This window comes from Phycodurus eques, chromosome 20 (genome assembly GCF_024500275.1).
Source record: "Phycodurus eques isolate BA_2022a chromosome 20, UOR_Pequ_1.1, whole genome shotgun sequence".
NCBI classification, from domain to species: Eukaryota; Metazoa; Chordata; class Actinopteri; order Syngnathiformes; family Syngnathidae; genus Phycodurus; species Phycodurus eques.
In genome coordinates, this window is record NC_084544.1 from 3,085,657 (window position 1) to 3,105,203 (window position 19,547).

The 19,547-nt window shown below is 44.7% G+C and overlaps 1 protein-coding gene across 2 annotated transcripts; it reads right to left on the reverse strand.

Moving 5' to 3' along the window:
- Window positions 1–776: 776 nt before the first annotated feature.
- On the reverse strand, window positions 777–11,374 carry dtnbp1b (dystrobrevin binding protein 1b). 2 transcript variants are annotated; one of them, XM_061664758.1, is made up of 4 exons: window positions 11,039–11,374; window positions 3,892–4,044; window positions 2,026–2,160; window positions 777–1,575 (listed from the first exon to the last, which is right to left on the reverse strand). In XM_061664758.1, the coding sequence occupies exons 1-4, from the start codon at window positions 11,082–11,084 to the stop codon at window positions 1,328–1,330; spliced, it is 582 nt and encodes a 193-aa protein (XP_061520742.1). In that variant the 5' UTR covers window positions 11,085–11,374; the 3' UTR covers window positions 777–1,327. The 2 variants fall into 2 exon arrangements, with proteins under 2 accessions (XP_061520742.1, XP_061520741.1); XM_061664757.1 differs by having other exon boundaries at window positions 2,026–2,169; window positions 11,039–11,372.
- Between the last annotated feature and the right edge of the window lie 8,173 nt (window positions 11,375–19,547).

Consider the following 19,547-nt stretch of genomic DNA (forward strand, 5'->3'; position numbering starts at 1 on the left):
CAAAAAAGGCATGTATCTCAATTTCTTTTTCTAAAACAGGAAAAATTAATGGATTGGTTTTATTTCATATTGTAATATTTTAATTATGTATTTTTTTTTAAGAAATCAAAAAAAGTTGGAGATACGCTTTGTTGTTGGAGGATATGTATATACATGTATTTTAAAGACCTGCAGTAAGTTACATATAGTATAACTAATAGGTTTTCTTACTACTAGTAGTAATCACAATGTGTACATGTACATTTATATTTGTATCTGTAAAAATGTACATGTGCTCAAATGTATGCACATAATTCCTCTGCACATAATACACAAACATAAATGCACTGTACGTATGCATATGGACATACACAGAATTACACATGCATTGGCTGTATAATCAAACAATGTTTGTTGGATATATATATATTTATGCCTTCACATGCTAAATATTTAGAGATGTATACACTTACACAAACGCGTATATGTATAGACGTGTAAATACACGTCTATACATATAGCATATTCACGTGCACAATGTGCATACAGTACGCATGCACATACAAATTATATCTATATATATATATTTATATATATATATACACATGCATATGTACATGTATACACATATACATACGAGTAGCACATACTAGCAATGAGTTATTGCGTGTGGTTTATACATAGGTCCTCTTAATTACATTTCCCAAAAATCACAATTGGCTATTTAGTGTACATAAGTAATATTCAGTGACGAAGAAACCGAGTGTCCTTGAATGCACCACAATGACAACACAATGTCCCCAGATGGCCTTTTAATTCATCTCAGCGCAATAACAAGATACAGTGCACACTCAAATCATGTACGATTCTTCAGTCGGGACAAGAGCACACGCGCGCGCATACGAACTAAAAGTCCCAACTTTGGTCCTTCGCGAGCCTGACGGATACACAAGATTATTTGTTAAACTTGGAGAAAATATGGCACACGCACAAAAGGAAAACCCCGGAACATACAAAGGGGAATGCTCATAAGCTCAAGAAAAAGCACAACGCCAAAGGTACGGTCCGTTTCCTCGTCTATGGTCGTCATGACAATTTTCCTCGATGATGCCGACATTCGGGCAGGAGGTTCCATTTCAAGTTTCGTGGTTGTCGTCGTCGTCGTCGTCGTGTGCTTGTTTTTAGCCTTTTTTTTGGTTTGTTTTCCAGAATCCAACAAACCATACCACATGTGCACCTGAGTTGATGATGTGGTGGTAATTACAGTCAAAAGTTGGTTTTTTCCCCAAATGTAAGTTGCTGTCTAAGGCAGATGTTGTAATGTGGGGGTGTTTTTTTCCCCTCCCCTTCAAACCTTGGGGGTCCCGCCGCCACAATCGGGCGCCATCACCGGAGGGGGCGCCCTCTTCCTCCTCCTCCTCCTCCTCGTCGCCGCCCTAGCCCCTCCCTCCTCTTCCTCCTCGTCCTCTTCTTCATCGTCGTCTTCCTCGTCGCCGTCACGGCGCGCGCACGTGGACGACAAAGACGACAGCTTGTCGCGCAGCTCGACCTGAGTGGGAACCTGCAGGCTGATCTCCGTCGTCAGCGAGTCGGGGCCTGGAAGAGGCAAAAACTGTATTCGAGCTATCGGTACTCGTGAAGGCTGTCGAGACCAGCCACTGATACTTCGGGGGGGGGGGGAAACATCTGACATGGAGTAAGTCGTCCTCGCCTGTAGCTGGCGCTACACTGCGGGGGTTCGATACATCGACAAATCAATGTGCGTCACAAAGAAAGAAAGGTCTTTGTTCATAATTATCTGTCAATTATCTGTATGTATCAAAAGTACTAATGGTATCGGTGAATACTCAAGAGTGAATTCTCGTTCTGGTATCGAAGGGCCCTAAAGGTTATTGTTACTTTACAATAATATGACGCAAAAAAACAAAGACAAACCTAAATAACTACATGAGTAAGTGAAAAAAAAATACTTGTGTTGAGCAACCGGTGAGCAGGGCAGTTTTATATGTTTTACTTTGCGGGCGTAAAAAGAAGCAAAGGAGGGACCTGCGACGGGCGAGGTGGCGCTGTTGTCCTCGCCGCCCGAGTGCAGGAAGACGTCGAGCGCCTCGTGGTCCGACATGTCCATCAGGTCCATCTGCTCCAGCATGTCCACGTTCACCTCCATGGACGACATGCTGCCTATTGGCCCTGTGACCGCGACGGGACAGCAAGGGGTCGTCATTACTATTTAGTACAGCGGGCGTCCAGCAGGGGGCGACAAGGAGCTGAGTCCAGGCAAAGCAAAGCCAGGCGGGATGAATTTTAGCTTGAGCAACGTTAGCTAAACAATGACGGCAAAGGCAATGTTGACAGTGACTTTTTTTTTTGCAACAACAACATTAATAAAGTGAGTAAAAATAATTTTTTTGTTTTGTTTCATAGATATACAACTCTGGGGGAAAAGTCAAGACACCATTGCAAATGTGTTACTTTCTCTGAGTAAAATGAACATTTGTGTTTTACTCAATAGACTACTGAAACCCATTTTAAGTATCAATATTATCATTTAGGGAATTTATTTGCAGAAATTGAGAAAAGGTCAAATTACCCCAAAAGGTCCAGTTTTTTTTTTTTTTTTTTTTTACCACAGCTGGATATTCATTGTATTATTTAAGACATTTACCAATATATATTTTGAAAGTTTTATATTATATTATTTACCTGAGTATTTTTTTCTTTTTCACACTTTTACCTATAATTTATGTATTTATTATCATTTAAAAATATTATTACACTACATAAAAACAGGCCTGTACGAAAACAAAATTTTCATCATTTTTGATTAAAAAAAAAATGAACAAACATTCTGGTACAAATTAAAAACTCACAAAATAAAAAAAAATGTACACACTTATATTTTTGTAACGTTTATTCAATTACAAAAACGTGTTTTTCAAAGTTTTCGATACAATAATAAAGAAAAAATATATATAACATATCCAAAAATACAAGATTATTATTCAAAATTTACGAGGTTTTTTTTATTTTTGAAATGCTTTAATGTATAAAATTCTACTATCGTTTGATTTTATCATTGTAAATCAATGCGTGTATCAATGTATCTTTACTGGGTTCACCACCCTTGCAGGGTGATTTCAGACCCCGTTACCATCATGATAAAAAGAAAAAAATTGTTTTTGTTTTTTTTTAAATAATAAATATTTGTTGCGTTAAACACATTTTGAATATGCAGCCCCAGATTCAGCAGCCTTGCAGAGGGATCCGTCGGGGGGGGGGGGGGGGGGGTTGCAAGAGGATTGGCCAGTGCAGAGCAGTGAGAGAAGACGCCATTGGCTACCGTACCTCGAGGAAGTTAGGAGGGCGGAGCGGGGCCGCATGGGAGGGAGAGCACAAGAAAGAAGAAGAACACGACGGGGGAGGAGTTACGTTATTTCACTCCCAACCCCGCCCTCCAATGAGCAACTGACAACTAGAGTGGGCTAACTCCATTTTTGCCATTTGTCAGTGCACCAAAGTGATGCCGACTGGTCGAAACTTCGGAGACCGAAGGCCTGCATAGTAAGCGGTGCCGTAGCTTGGTTGCACGTCAGGGTAAGTGAATGATATTTATCATCTCTCGCAATCAATCTTCCATCTTTGAAAGCGAAGATGACGACAGCGCCTCGGCTTTGAATAGCGTTCAAAGATGAGCGAAATCCAAAACGTCCGAATCTGAGGAAAACCCCAATTTCTGTCAAAACAAGGATCCCGAAGAAGACCTTGCCATATCGATCGCTAAGAAATAAATTGCCCGGATTGTATGGCCAGCGTGGAATTTCACGTCCGTCCCCTGCAAAAGTGACCAATGGAGTGAGCCCAGCGTAGTTGCGAGCGGCCGCCGCGTAACCTGGGTCGGCGGTGGCGTCTGACCTCGCCTCTCGGCGATCTGGAGGTATCCCGTGGACAGGTACTGCTCCACGTCCTGCTGGAAGGCCTCCTCCAGCAACTTGTGTCTGTCCTTCAGCTTCAGCTGCCCGCCGGCGGATTCGGCGCCCGCCGCGTTGTCGCCGCGCTCCACTTCCGCTGCGAACGCAGCAAAAGTATTGGGACGCGTGCAAAGAAGACGGCCTCGGTGAGATCATCGTGTGCTGGAGTGTGACTGGTGGAGACGAGGGCGGGGGCGGGGCCACTTGCGATTGGTCCAAGTGGGACGTCGAGGGAAGATGACGAGCGGTGTGTGCGCGCGCGCGTGTGTTACGTAGCACGGGTCAACGTGTCTCTTTGGATCTCATCAGCTGCAAACATTTTTCCTGGTGGAAAAGCAACTCGTGATTTTTTTAATGAATTAAAATTCCTAAGATTTCATTCAATGGGATTGTCGTTTTCTATTTTGTTTTGATGTGATCATTTGTATTTTATTGTACGCATGAGCCTCAGTGTTTATATTTTTACATTTTCCGACGTGCACTTCCGATTGCTACGTTTCTTCTTTCGATTGCGCGCGTGCGGTCGCCCGACAACATGTGCGGAGGACTCTTTGCACTGTAAAGAAAAGGCCCCGCGGGCTCAATACGAGCAAATGCTAAAAATAGAAACACCCCCCCCCCCCCCCCCCGCCCCCCCCCCCCCCCCCGAGCGGCGGCGGCGGCGCAGGATGTGGCTGAGCTGACGAAGATGAGGAAGAACGTGTGAAGAGGGATTAGAGAGAGCAAGTTTGTGGCAGGTGCTTTCATCAAGCGCGGAAATGATAAGAAGCTCATCAGGAACGGGCTTAATTTTGTTTTTTTTAATCCTTAAAGTGACTCGACCACACACACACACACACACACACACAATCACGCACACGCACACATTTGGGCGGTGTAGACGAAGCGAGAAGGCTCCCAGGGAGCTGATGGAGGTTAGGCGCTGTGCCTCGCCTCAAGCACGCGCAGCGTCGAACCCGTCAAATTGTTGCGCCGCCGACGCCGCCCGGAGGACGAACACCCTCGGCGACACGCCGGCATTCGTCCTCGGTATTATTTACTGCCACCTGTTCCCAAAGCGGCGTTCCCCGATATCGCGAGCAGTTTGAAAGAATTTCGAATGCTTTTCAAAGTCCGTGTTTCGAATTTCGAAAGCGAAGCGTCGACGGCCTCTGTCGCCGAAATCCACGAGTTGACAACTGCGCCGTGTTTTTGCGGTTCGGTGAAATGATAGTCGGTTGCCGCCCGACGCAACACCGACGCTCGCAGTTTTTCCATTGCGGCGAGTGTCGTGGACGATCAGCCGCGTTTGGCCGAGACGCTCTTTACACGAACGCGACACGAGATTTTGTGCCGCGCGCGTGGTTTGCATGTGAGCCTGAGTGTGTGTGTGTGTGTGTGTGTGAGATGTTGCACCTGCGCTTGGAATGCGTACCCGCGACAGGATAAACAAGGTGACGTAAACACGGCAGCGCTTCCTTCAATCTGCCACTTCCTGCGTGACACCGCGTGTCCCCGCACGCACGCGTTCCATCTGCTGTTTGTCGCTATAGAGACGCCGGCCGGGTTGGTGGAGAGGAAGTGGCGTCTCAGTGCAGACGCCACGGAGAGTCATTCCGCCCCGTTGGCGTCCCGCGGCAGCTTTACGGGCAGAATCGACTCGTTTGATGGAGCCAAAAAGCGGAGGCGAGCGTTCGCTCGGGGCTCCGAACGTGCGACGTGCGCGCAACCAAAATCATCGCGGCGCATCGTAACAATCGCCGGACCGCCTGCAAACAAGCAGACGTACGTATGGGTAGAGTTAGGTATGGGTAAGGGTTCGGTTGCGGTCGGGGTTTTGATTCGGGGTAGGGTTTCAGTCTTCAGGCTTCTTTACACTCGCGTGGACGGCGACGGCGCTGACGGCACCGCGGCTGTCCCTCGCGTAGTTCGCCTTTGTACTCGAGCGCAACGCACGCAGGCTGTTTTGAAAGTGTGCTGCAGTTGGCCTCCCCGTCGGGGGGCGTCGCTACGGCTGGCATCGGCTCGGACACCGCGGGGTGGCGTTTCCTCTGCCTTTTTTGGGGGCCATTTCCGGAAGACCGTGGAACAGCGTACGCTAGAGCAAACGGACCTAGATGACCAGCGGATACGTTGAATTATGCCGCAAAATCGATCGAGAAGGCGGCGGCGTAGGCGCTATGTGGAACCAACGGGCACGCTGGCACGTCATCGCAGCGTGTGACTAAAACGGACCGATCGCGAGTGAAGAGTGACTATTTTTGCTGCGTGTGCGTCAAGCTACGCAGCAATTCGTCGGTCACGTGATGCAACGCGGGCGTTGGCGGTCGCGGGAGTACAAGGAGGCTTTTAGGGTTAGGGTAGAGATCGGGTAAAGTTACAGAGTGGGGGTTGCGCGAGTGTAGGGTTGCGGTTATGGTCGTGTGAGGACTGGGCTTGTTGCTTCGAGGGAGGTTTGTGGGAGGCCTTCTGTTCTCAATAGGGTTTGGATTTGGGTCGGGTTTTGGTTCAGGCTTAGGGTTCGGAGAGGGTAAGAGTTAGTCAACAGTTAAATTCAGGCGTCTATTTGAGGGAGTCGTTTATCAGTCCTTTATCAGTCAGGACACATCCGTAACTAAGTAACAGCATCTGTGTGTAATAATACTTCAAATTTTGCTAATATTTGTGAACCGGTTAAGGGTTACTTCGGGTTTCGCTAGCCAACGATGGGCTGAATATTTGTTTTTCTCATCCTCGAGCCTCTGAGTGCCCAACACGAACAGAACCCTGATTTCCACTGTAGTGTCCTTCAAATAGCGACGAGCCGCCACCAGGGACGAGCGTGACTGGATTTTGGCGGCCAATTCGTCCTCCGCGCCTGGCAAAAAACCTGACGACGGCCGCCGTCATTGTGAACGCGTCGCGGTCCTCAGAGACCCGCTTTTACGTTCCGATCCGAAAATGTCGCGCTCCGGCCCAGAATCTCGCCGGGTCGAGGCCGACAATCGCAAACGATCCTCCCTGTGTGAAATACGACGCTGAAAATGAGCTCTCTTCTCCCGGGTAGACTCGTTTGCGGCCAGCGGGCTAACATTTCAATACCCAGACAGCGTTGACGTTGAGGACGGCCGCCGTTTTCTCCCGTTCAGCCTCTCTCGGCTCGCCGGGTATTTTTAGAAGTGCTCAGGTTTGGGCCAAAAAAAAGAAAAGAAAGAAAAATGCTAAAATATTGGATTAAAAAATTGTTACATTTAAAAGTATTACAAAAACAACACAATTGGTAAATATTAGATGATAAATACAAATATAGAACAAACATTCAAAAATATTATATTATAAATGTAAAAATATGAGAGAGTACAAAAGAAATTCAAAAAATGTTAAATTCTGAATAAAACGGATGAAAATAAAATGAAAAATATCACTCACTTCAGCCATATTTTGTTGCCCAAATATGATAAACATTTTGTAAAATACTGTTTAAAATACCGAAACATTATATCAAACAAATGCGTAATACAAAAAGAACAAATAAAAAAAGAAAAAAGAAACCTCAGCGCCCCCCAGGCCGCCTTCTGCAGTTTCGTATCATCGTAGCGTTTGTGTCTTAACGTCTTCTCGTGCAGCTTCGTCTTCTCTCTCAAATATGCCGCCGCCGGAGTTACGCCGGAAAAGAAAACGTGACGCGCCGCAGTCGCCGATGCACTTTCCGCCGTTTATCGAGCGGGTCAAACGCACAAATTCAAAATTAGAGCACTTGAAAGGAGCCGCTCACGCGCAAACCCAACTCCTGATGCCGCACCCCTTAAAGGCAAACATCCAACACACAAACACTACATTATGTACAGTTCTTACACTTTACAGAACCAGTAACACAATCGAACTTGTTTTTTTATTGAAAACCCCCAAACGCTACAATATCAAACTGACAACATTACATGAAAAAATAAAATGCCTTAAAGATGATTGGTTTTCAAAAATGCACAGGCACATGCAGCGAAGACTCTCCGTAACTTGCACTAACAACCCAGGCCAAACTTAGCTCCTGCTCAACACGCAAAGCTCGTCCCTCAGTCGAGATGTATCACTTGGACATGCTCGACACCGATGTACTACTTTCCTTTTTCGACAAAGTTTTGTCTTGTCGCCATCTCCGCGGGAACGAATGTGAATCGGTGAACTGCGAATATGCTGTGGAATTACGGTACCGTAGATGCAAGGTGCATTCAATGACCCCAGTCTGAACAAGAGGCGCCTCGGGGGCTTTATTTGCTCTCTGCACACGTGGCCCGAGCGGGCTCTCTCCCGCCCGGACACCCTGCCGAGGAAACTCATTCACACACTAAAACGCTCGGTCGCGTCCACTCGGGACCCTCGCCCCTGCCAAAGTTGAAGCGGGTCAACGCCTTCAACATGAAAGCCCACCATTCACTTCAAATCCCGCCCGTCGTCGTCTTGTCGTTAATTAGCTTAGCGTGGCGCTCGTGGACGCGACCGAGCGTTTTATCGAGGCGTCGCGCTCGCCGCGCATTCATTTCACACGCTCGCCGTTTTGTTAAGAGCGGCCCGACAGATTAAATATAAAACGAGACCGTGATGACTTCCAAATGGCAGCCGACCGGGACACAAAAATAGATCCTTTCATCAACTATTTCGTGTCTATTGATAGCATTGTTGGCGCTCCGAACATCTGGACGAAACGATAAGCGGGGGCCTAAGTTAGCAACATGCTAATTAGCCCATCGTGAAACGAGGTCACGTTCCAGTTTCACTTGTCTTTGATTTGAAGAGCTGCGCGTGTCGGGTTCGAACGGAGGGCAGCGAGTCCGTCGGGTAATTTTCCGCCGAATCCTTTCAAAACAACTTTTCATATTTAAATACTTAAAAACACACACAGTCATGACGGTTAAAACAATGTAGAGAAATTCTCCACTTTTTTCCGCAGTTGTGCATCAATTCAATGGATATTGTGCTGCTCCTTTTGGTGTGGGCACCTTGGCCCACCAGGGGGCAGTAGGCTACAGACAAAGAACCAAAGAAGACGGTCACAACTGCTCAGTAAGCCACGGTATGATTCGTCGCTCTTCACAGAGGATAAAGGATGTATTAATAAGGCAAAACTACGCCGTCTGATATTTTCCCTTGCAAGTCAAAGCCAAATAAAACAAACAAAAGAACAAAATCACAGCTCCTACCCAGGACTAACAGAAACTTCCTTGGGTTAGCATTTTAGCAGTTAGCACCCACATAAATCCGCTAATTATTAGTTATCAACAAATGCCAATTTTCCTCCATTTTATTTCCATTAGCACTGCTTGAGGCGCTAAACACTTGCGAGCTAGTGTACATAAAACCGACTTCCTGTTCACATTCCTCTATGTGCTGACTTGGTGAAGCAGCACGAGGCTCAGGGTAACTATCAACAGCCGTATGTTTATGATCACGAGGCAGTTCGACGTTTAGCATTGCTCGCGTCCAAATTTCTCCTCCTCCTCACCCAGAAATAAAACGAACCAACTAACTAACTAACTAACTAGCGGGACAACCCTCTTTCTAATTGTATTTATCTTTTTGTGTGGCTGCTGTCTGACCACATCATTACACCTTCACCCAGGCAAGAAGAAGCAAGGGATTGTGGGTAAATGAATAACACGATGGTGGCAGGAGGGGAAAGGGGATGAAAGCCTGGAGGATGAGAAGAGGTGACGCGGGGGGGGGGGGGGGGGGGGGGGTTGTTGCTGGCAAGAATGGAAGCAATAAAAGGGCCATTCCATCAAGCCTACACCCCCCCCCCCCCTCCTCTCCTCCACTATGATCTTGTGCCATGCGTGCGTGCGTGTGTGTTTGTGTGAGAGAGAGATGACTCAAAATGAGTCACATCATGTTATCAATCAGCCACTTTTCGGCACACAACTCCGTGTGTGCGCGCGCACGCGAGCGCGTGCTGCCGAAGGCCGCAACGAAGCAGCAGGCTCCCTCCCTCCCTCCCTCCCTCCCGCCCGCCCGCCCGCACTCGGCAGTTGTTACGCTTTACGGCATCGTCATCATTGTCCACGCGCACGCACGTACAATGACTCGAACGAGACTATTGTACTTTATAAAAGCGTTTCTTCAATTCAATGGACCTCGTGCTGCTCCTTCTGGTGTGCTCGCCATTGCCACCGGGTGGCAGCATAATACAGCTGTAACGCACATTCAGACGGTCTCAGCTCCTCAGTAAGCTGCAGTAACATTAGCCGTTCTTCGAAGAGGATAAAGAATATACACGAGTATTATTGTTATATTGTCTGTCTACATGTGTTACACGTGTCGCTCCACCTTTAGTGTTCAAATATCCGTTGCTTAAAGTGTTATGTCGCGACACCAATGCCATTCGTTAGCCCGTCTATGGCATTTTCATTAGGTGTTAGCATTTGTCGTTCATGTTGTACTGAACAACCAAACCCTTAAGTGCCATAAGATCCATTTCCTACTCGATGGTTATGGAAACACACCAAAAAAAAATTATCTGAAAAATTCACTATATGCCTTTAAAAACCGTATTTTTACCGCTTATATTCTACGTCGCTTTTCCGTACAAACGGGAGCCAAGGTAGGAAGTCAAATAGCAGAAAAAAACGAAACAAAACCAAAACAGAGTCAAACGACAACTACACCTCTAAAGACACCACGTAAGACATGCTCCTTTATTAGGCATTATGCTAATGCTAATTGCATTAGCTATGTTTGATTTGATTATGCGATTGAATATTTAAACATTCATAGTGTCCCGAGCAGCCGGACCCGATGTTGCAGTAGAGTCCACTTCCTGTTCTATGGTTACCATCATCACACTCATCTGCAATCACTGGCAAGACTTGTGCGGCGTTATCACACACACAAAAAAAGCCACTCCACGCTTTTCCACTTCCTGTTCTATGGTCATCATCACACTGGTTCTCTTTTAAGTGTCACAGTGATTTTTTTTGGGGGGCATATATTTACGGAATTTTACCACTTTTTTAAGACTTGTTTGACTTTTGAGGTCCTGCCGTCCATTATAGCACGTCAGGCTCCCCCATATCCTCACTACCACCAACCGACCCCCCCACCACCACCACCACCACACACACAAAAAAGGTAAGTTTGCTTACAAGAGTTCCTCTGGCTCCCCTCGGCTGCACCAGGCGAGGTGGACATCCTTGATGCGTATGTATTTTCTCCCCCCCCCCCCCCCCTTCGAGACAAAACGGTCCTTCGCACCTTCAAAAAGAAGACGCTACACCAGCCCACCGCGCCTCCTCACGCTCGCTTCCTCGCAGCATTTTCCTGCTTTTTACGTCCGGGAGAGGAGACGCTGCGCCTGTGTCGAGCTGAGGCGAGGCGTACAGCGACGAGAGAGCGAGAGAGAGAGAGGATGTGAGTAGAGCGAGAAGGGAGGAGGAGTGTGCACAGGAGGAGGAAGCGCAGATGCTGATGTGTGTGTGTGACCTGTGAACGCCTCGCATCCTCCGAGGAGGTGAAAAGGTGCAAGCAGAACAGCAACGCGGTGCGTTCAGGAGGCGTGGGCAAAGTAGAAACTCCGCGTGTGATAATCCTCGTCATGAGCATGATGCAGGGGAGGGCATCGGGCGTCCTTCGCGTAAGGTTCTCCTCCTCCTCCTCCTCCTCCTCCTCCTCCCTGCCTGCCTTACTTACTTTCGACCCATTTTGAGTGCGGCTGATGGGAAGCATTAAAGAAGCATTAAAGACTCATTCGCTCCCGCGGCGCATCGCTCATTGACGGCGGAAAACGCACCGACGACGACGCCGAGTGCGAAATTGATGCGAAGGCGCACAAGTGCAATGACATCATTAACGCGGGGGACGGGGAACCTTGAGAAAGCCGTCCGGGTGCCAAAGTGAAGTACAGCGGCGCCTCGAGATACGAACACGAGTGCACGACACTTCGTTTTGTAACTCTGTCCGTACGAGCCAATATTATTTCTCATCTTTCATTAAGATATTGCTAGATTTGAGAGATGTTTGGACTTATAGATTACTATTGCACTTGGGTTTTTTTTCTAACTGCATGTTAGCGTAGGTTACTGTTAGCATCTTTCATGAGCTATTGAAGGATTTGACAGATGTTTGAACCTAAACCACGATTGAACTACAGTTTTTTTTTTCCAAGTGCACATTAGTATAAGTAAATGTCATGTAACATATTTTATTAAATATGGATAGATTTGAGAAATATTTGGACTTGGTCCACTATTGCACGACACTTTATTATAAGGGCATTTCATCTTTCATGAAATATTGCTAGGTTTGACGCTTACTTGGACTTAGACCACTATTGCATCCAGGTTTTCTTTCTAACTGCATATTAGCATAAGTAAATGTTATTACCGTCTTTCATGATATTTGAAAGACGTTTGGACTTAGACCAGTATATACTACCACTATAGCGCAAAACGTTTCGTAAGCGACACGACAAACTGATATTGACCGCCTCATCTTTATCATCCACTCAAAAGATGAGCTTAACTCAAATCCAAAGCCACGCAACACTCCCATCTACTGGCGTCTGTTAGCGATTACAGTTACGTAGACACTTGAATTTCACAGACAAGCTGGGCGAGAACGTCTTCTACGCCTACCTGTTAAAAACACTCTTGACGAATATATACGTCGGCGGCAGTAAACAGTTGCATTCCTGTTGACGAATAGAAACGTCCATGGCAGCGAATGAGTGAAAGATTAAATGTGAATGTTTTTAAATTAAACGTTAACTACAAGTGAGCTGTACTCGGGTGGCGATTCTTTCGCGTACAACACTTTGAGAATCACTGCTGTATACTTGGCAATTCCCACCACGTTTTTCCGCATCATCTCCCAAAAAGTGTGAAAAAAGTGACAAAGCAGAGCTGAAGCGTGCAAACAGACGGCAGGCCTCGGCGGACGAAAGCAGGCGAGGCGAGCCGGGGGAGCTGTCAGATGAGAGGGATGTCAAAAGAAAATTCATAAAAAAGACCGTTCCCTAGGAAACGGCCCATGTGCGTGAGGGTTTTATGTAATATTTGCGTGGATGCAAAGTCTCCGAGCCACGTGCAAACTTTTCACCTCTTTTGTGCGAGACGACAGCACGAAGATGCGTGGCGACCACTCAGCCAGAAGTCTCTCACAGCTCGACTTTTCAAGTCTGCATGAACTGTATCGACGGGTGTGGAAATAAGCAGAAAAGCAGACTAAATGGGACGATTTATTCTCCATGATGAGAGTTGGGTGAGCTAGACTATTTTAATTTCATTTACTTTTTAAAAAAAAAAAATGTTTAAAGTCTGGTGAGATTGAAGTTTTTATATTCTTAAATACAATTTCATTAAATTTTTCAAGTCGTAATTGTATGATATTCTTTAACATTATTTTAAACTGTATTTTTAGATCATTCTTTAAATTCTTTTTTTTTTTTTACAAATTTGTACATTTTAATATAATAGTAATTGATTGACAGTTTTTTTAAATGCATTTTTTAATCGTTGAGTTTACGAAAAGATTTCAATATAGTTCACAAATGTAATTGTATTTATTTTATTGAAATATGTTATCAATTTAGTGTCTTATTTTCTGTTTTTGATTTAAAAAAACTATCACTATATTACCAAAAAAAATGATTTAAAACCTTTGAATTATTTTTTTAGATAAAACTTGATATCGATCTTTATCGTTAATTAAAAAAAAATAATAATTTCAATTTATAAATTACAAAATCCATACTTTAAAAAAAATATATATATACATTTTATTTGATGAATCAAAAAAAAAATGATGAATAGAAAATGTGGTGCTTAGTGCTTTTGTATTTGTATTGAAAGCGACTTAATGCGGTGCTACTTTGTGCGACTGAGTGCTTTGAGTGCCCGCGTGGGAAGACGGCATCCGTTATTTGAGTCGGGTCGGGAGCAGGCCCACCCGGCGCCCAGCAGAACCTCCCACGAGCTCTTATCACAAATTGTCCAAGCAACACCCTCACATTGTTCCTCAGCTGTTCATTCCCATTGTGTCGACTTCTCTCGTTTTCCACGCTGACCAAAACTTGTTGCCTGGCAACGCGGCAAACTGGGACTGCATCAAACAACCAACACGCCGGCTGTCGGTAAACATGACAATGATTCCATTTTTTTTCTTCATGTTTCAATGTGTTTTAACCCTGGGTTGACCTCACGAAAAAGTCTGTCTCCCATCGCTGTTAATAATTTACTATTTGGAAAAAATAAATTCGCCTCAGGGTGGATGGAGTGTGAATGACGAGCGGTGCATTCACAGCCGCACGTAAAGAAGAAGACTTTACACATAGAAAGAGATACTATGTATGCAGATATACAGTACTATATACTGTACATGGCGACATCGTGGTCTCGTCTGGTGAGAATGAAGATTTTAATCCAATTTAATTTGGAATTTGTGTCTAATGTTATTAAATACGTTTTCATTAACTTTTTAGATATTTTGAGGAAATTTCAATATTTTTAAAATTTTCATGAAAATTTGTAGTTTTTGCATATTTTTGAAATTTTATTTATAGTCAATTAATTTGTAACTATTTTGATATTTAAAAAAAAAAATCTTTTCATATTATTTAAAATAATAGTGATATAGGATTATTATTTCTTTAAAATATAATTAACAGACATTTTGAAATATTGTATTCATTTTCATAAATTTTTTACATCGCTGATGTGTTCTTTATATTTTGTTTTATTTTTAAAAATATATTAATAGTCAATTCCTGCGTTGAATATTTGTATTATTAAATTAATATTAACCCTCCATTAAGTTTTACATTATATTAAGTCATAATTTTAACTTCTTAAAAATGTATTTTCTGAATATTTGTAAATTCACATTTTTAAAAAGCAATGTTTCCTATATATATAGAGAGAGAGAGAGAGAGATCGATTGACAGATAGAATGTTGAAGATATTACAGTAATTTAATTATATGCGTTTTTAATAAAACGAGATTTTAAAATATCATTGTTTTATATTTATACTAATTCAATTCGAACATTTTTTTTTTACATTTAAAACAGTACATTTTATTTGCAATCGTAAAGTGAACAGAGATCCTGTTTTGTGAACAGGCCTTAAATAGATCACTGTCGCCATCTAGTGGCCGGCAGTTGCAAAGCAAGATTATTTATTTATTTATTTATTTATTTATTTTATACCTCAAAGACATTTACAGACAACGTGATTTAGTTTTATTGGTTTGCCGTGTATTTTTTGTTATTTCAATATAGCTTAATTCATTTGAAAAGATTGACAAATCACATTGTTTACCCTTAATTCTGGCTAAAAATAGACCTAATTTCCCATTCCTCGTGTATGAAATGAAACATTTACCACCAGTGAGGGGCTGAGGCATGAATAAGAGATGCTACGGGAAACAAGGCCAAGATAAATTAAAGCTGTGCTTGTCAAAGGCCCTGGAATCACCCAAAAGGGCCCCTTCAAAACAAAATGGCTGACTTCCTGTTCAATTTTGCACATGGGTCCTTGAGACTTTTTCCTGTTATGATAAACATGTCGAACAAATTTTGTGTCGATCAGTGAAACTGGTTGCGAAGGCAGATTCCCCCCCCCCCCCCCCAAACCTTCCAGGTGGCGCCATTACGACTGCCAATAGGCACTAAAAAAAAAACATGTTTTGCTTTTACCATGCCCTCCCGTCTTGATCGGCCGTGCGTATTTCCTGCTCCATTTCTCCCGAATGCTCATCCAGTCGTGAACGTGGCTGCCTCGGAGGCAAAAAAAAAAAAAAAAAAGGAAAAATAAAATCTATTTGAACGCATATGCAGACACAGCATGTCCACTTATCGCGCCATCTTCACTATTGTGCCAGCTAGCATGCGTACAATCCCAGATTTGTATCGTAGACTGTTTCGTGGTCGTGAAGCAACTAAGTAATTGGGGTGTGTAAAAAGAAAAAAAACAAAAACAAAACAAAAGTTAGACAGAGGCGAGAGAATTTACCCATGAGCATTTGCACCTCAACCGACATGTCGAAGACGTGTCGTTAGCCGGAAATGTGTCACTGACGACGACGCTAACGTGAGAGGGCGCGCCAGAAGGCCGGATTTTAAAAAAAAATATATAACAAAAATGAAGTTATAATATTGTGTCAGAACAAAAGACAGCCGTAATATGATGAGAAAATTCGTAATATAAAAATAGTTTTACAGAAAAATAATTCTATTATTACGAGAAAACAAGTCACTAAGTTGCTTGAATAATGTCATAACATGACGAGAATACAATCAAAATGATATGAGAATAAAGTTTGAATAATATTCTAAAATTGTTATATTGAAAGAATAAAGGTCACATTAGGAGAAAAAAAAAACATTAATGACAGCAGATACAGAGTGTTACGTGACCCGTCTTTCGTTAATTAAATCGGAATATTAGGAGAAAGTCACACTATTGCGAGACAATTCTTTTTTTATATACGTTATAAGAGGGAAGTCATAACCTTATGAGAGAAAAAAGTGACTATAAACCGCAAGTCACATTTTCCCGATATAATTATATGAGAATAAAGTCAAAATTGCCAGAATAAAGTCGTATTACAATAAAGTCATAATGTTGTGAGAAGACAGTTTATGCTTTTTGAAATTCTAATATAAAAAAAAAATGTAACAAGTAATGATGTCGGATTAATAAAAAAAAAATCATAATTTAGCATTATAATCGTAAAAATTCCGCCTTTTTTATCATCAGTTTCTGCATTCCCCCCCTGCAAATTAGGATTATTTTTGCAACTCTGACAACTTTTTACGCCAACAATGATACTATCCTAAAACCGCCCACATGCAAAAATGAGCTTTTTGGGGATGTTTATTCTGGAGCAACTGATCCAATCATCTCCAAATACTCATGTAGCTTTATGGATTGCGTCAATAAAAAAACCCTCTGAGTGCCAAGCCACATGAGACTCTCGCGACGACTCAGTAGTGACGACGCATGAAAAGCAATGAGGAATTTGCTCATTTGTGGGTCGGCCAGCGCACATTAGAAGGTATTCATGTGCTCCATTTAGCCGGATTTAAAAAGACTCCTCACAATCGCTGATTCAAACGTCCAATTTCATTTCTCCGAATGTGCACGGCGCGCCAGATTAAAACGCGGCAGAAGTGGCGACGCGGTCTGGCGCAACTGTCAGTCAGCGACGAGGAAGTAATTAAAGACGCAAGCGATTAGTCGGACTGAAGCGGGACAGACGATTGCTGCCTTTCGAGATAAAGCGCTCGCTTCGCTCTTCGTCTGCGAGATGTTACTTTCCCTCACGTCCATCAAAGACGTCGCATGCATATTTCATTTAACACACTGAAACAATTTGGTTCTCGTCCATACGGAACATTTTGTCGCTTCCGTGGTACTTTTTAATCCCACAAATTGCTGCTTCTCAGGGGCGGAGCTAGGGGGGGGGGGGGGTGGGGGGGGGGCGCCCTACGGCCTGTTAAGTGTTATTTCTCAGAAAAAAATAAGTCTTACGATAGTTAAAAAAAAAACTAATCGGTTAAGTCTGGCAGTTTTGTGTATTTTCCATTCCATTTGTCCCGTACTCAAGCCATCCCGGTGTGGTGCCGAGTGGAAACAAGCCAGGCCTCATCTGCCAAGACATTTGGCCTCGTGGCTCTCCCTCGTTATGTCACTTGATCTGCGGCGGACACAGAAGACATCACACGGACCGCCTACTATTTCTGTCATGATCACAGGAGACGCTCCTGATTCTTGTGTCCAAAACAATGGATGGCATTGTGACGACTTCTTGTCCACCATCACGAGCGGAACTGCAGGAATCATCTCTCACCCTCTGCTTCGTCCTTCAAACACGTCAACACCTATTCGCCACGAGCCGACAACCGGCCCACTGGGCAGAATATTACAAACGGGAGAATGATTACCCTTGTAGAGGCACCATTTTTGTATTGGCTCACATTGGGTTCGTGAAGGTGAGTGCAAGTAGACAATAATGAGAACATTACGAACACAATTAAACCCAGACAGTTTTATTGATGAATCACATCGCGGTAACACTTCTCGCACACGGAGCCAGCCGTGTATAAGATGTTCTTCGGGAGAGAGGCGAAAGGCGGAAAATTAAACGTGAATTGTGCTTGGGGGCCGTTCCGGAAACAGCAGCTCAAAGAAGCATGTTTGCGGGCTCGTCTCGCCGATTATGAGGCGGACTTAGCGGACGCCACCGCTATGGTCACATCGACAAGGGCTCGCGATAAGCCATCAAACATGATGGCGGACGAACAGCTGATTACCAGAGAGCCAAAAGTCCTTGGTCGACTGTGAATGCTGCCGCTTAGTCTGGTAAAGCGAGTCTTCCCCTTCCTCGCCGGCATCTACCAGCACAGATGCTAAATCTGACGCTGACGTCTGGGGGCAGCCAGACGCTGGAACCTGCAACGTGGCAAGCCAGAACTCCTAAGGCCTGAATTGACCCGATCGTGGAGGCTGGTTGGTACCGCCAAAAAGTGTGCACTTTCTCCAGTTCTGGATTTCTACCAGAGTCTTTTGTGGACCCTTCTTCTACTTTCAGTTGCAAAAGGTGTTCTCCTTATTTGCCAGCGATTACCAGCTCAATATGCAGGCGGGATTGTCTCTCGAAGTCTGTTTCTAGCCGGTCGACGAGTGTCTTACCTCTTCGTCTGCAAGAGTGACAGGCAAGGAGGGCATCGGCAAGCCAGACGCTGGGATATGGAAAGTCAGAACTCCTCAGGCCGAAATACGCCTGACCTTAAAGGTTCGCTCGTAGCCAAAAACGCAGAAGGCAGAGTCCTCAGGTGCGGTTGAAAAATGCGGTTCTCAGGTGCCGAGAGAGACAAAAGCCCTGCGCTCGTTGGTTTGGGAAGCTTCCACTCGGCCGACCACGGACTACCAGCTACGAGATAATTGGTCCACTAATCAACAGTTAAGGAGGCCATCACAAAGCAATACACGGAGACATGGCGAGCGAGAACCCCTGAGGCCTGAGTTACACCCGATACTGATGGTTGGTTGTTGCCAAGAAAAAGTGTCAAGCTCCTCCAGTTTTGTCGCCACCAGAGTCCACGATTCCTAAGCACGTTAATCCGTGGTTCTCTGATTCTGAGAGAGCCAAATGCCCCGCATCAAGTCCCGAGTAGGTTCAGAGTGCTTCCGCTCGGCCAAGTGGCGTGCTCCACCAGTTACTCGATAATTTGGTCCACTCGGACAGACCATCTGAAAGGTAGACACCGGAAGATGGCGAGCCGCAGATCCTGAGGCCTGACCAATCTTCAAGGTTGGTTGTTGTTGCCTCGCCACAGTCTTTTGACTAAAGTTTATGCACACACTCTGCCGTAGACTCGACACCATGACAGGATCAGTTCAGACGTGGTTGACAAACAGGTCAATCCGTGGTCCTCTGGTTCCGTGAGAACCAAACGCCCTCCGCCAGGTCCTCGGTCGTCTCGGAAAGTTTCCACTCGGCCCGATAGCGGGAATCTTCCCCTCCCTCGCCGGCATCTACCAGCTCAATACGCAAGATGGTTTCTCTCTCCAGCAGCACAGATGCCAACTCTGACGCTAGCCCGGCGCTCGGCAACCTCGGCGAGGACCGGGAGATCCCTCGAAAAGGGGCAGG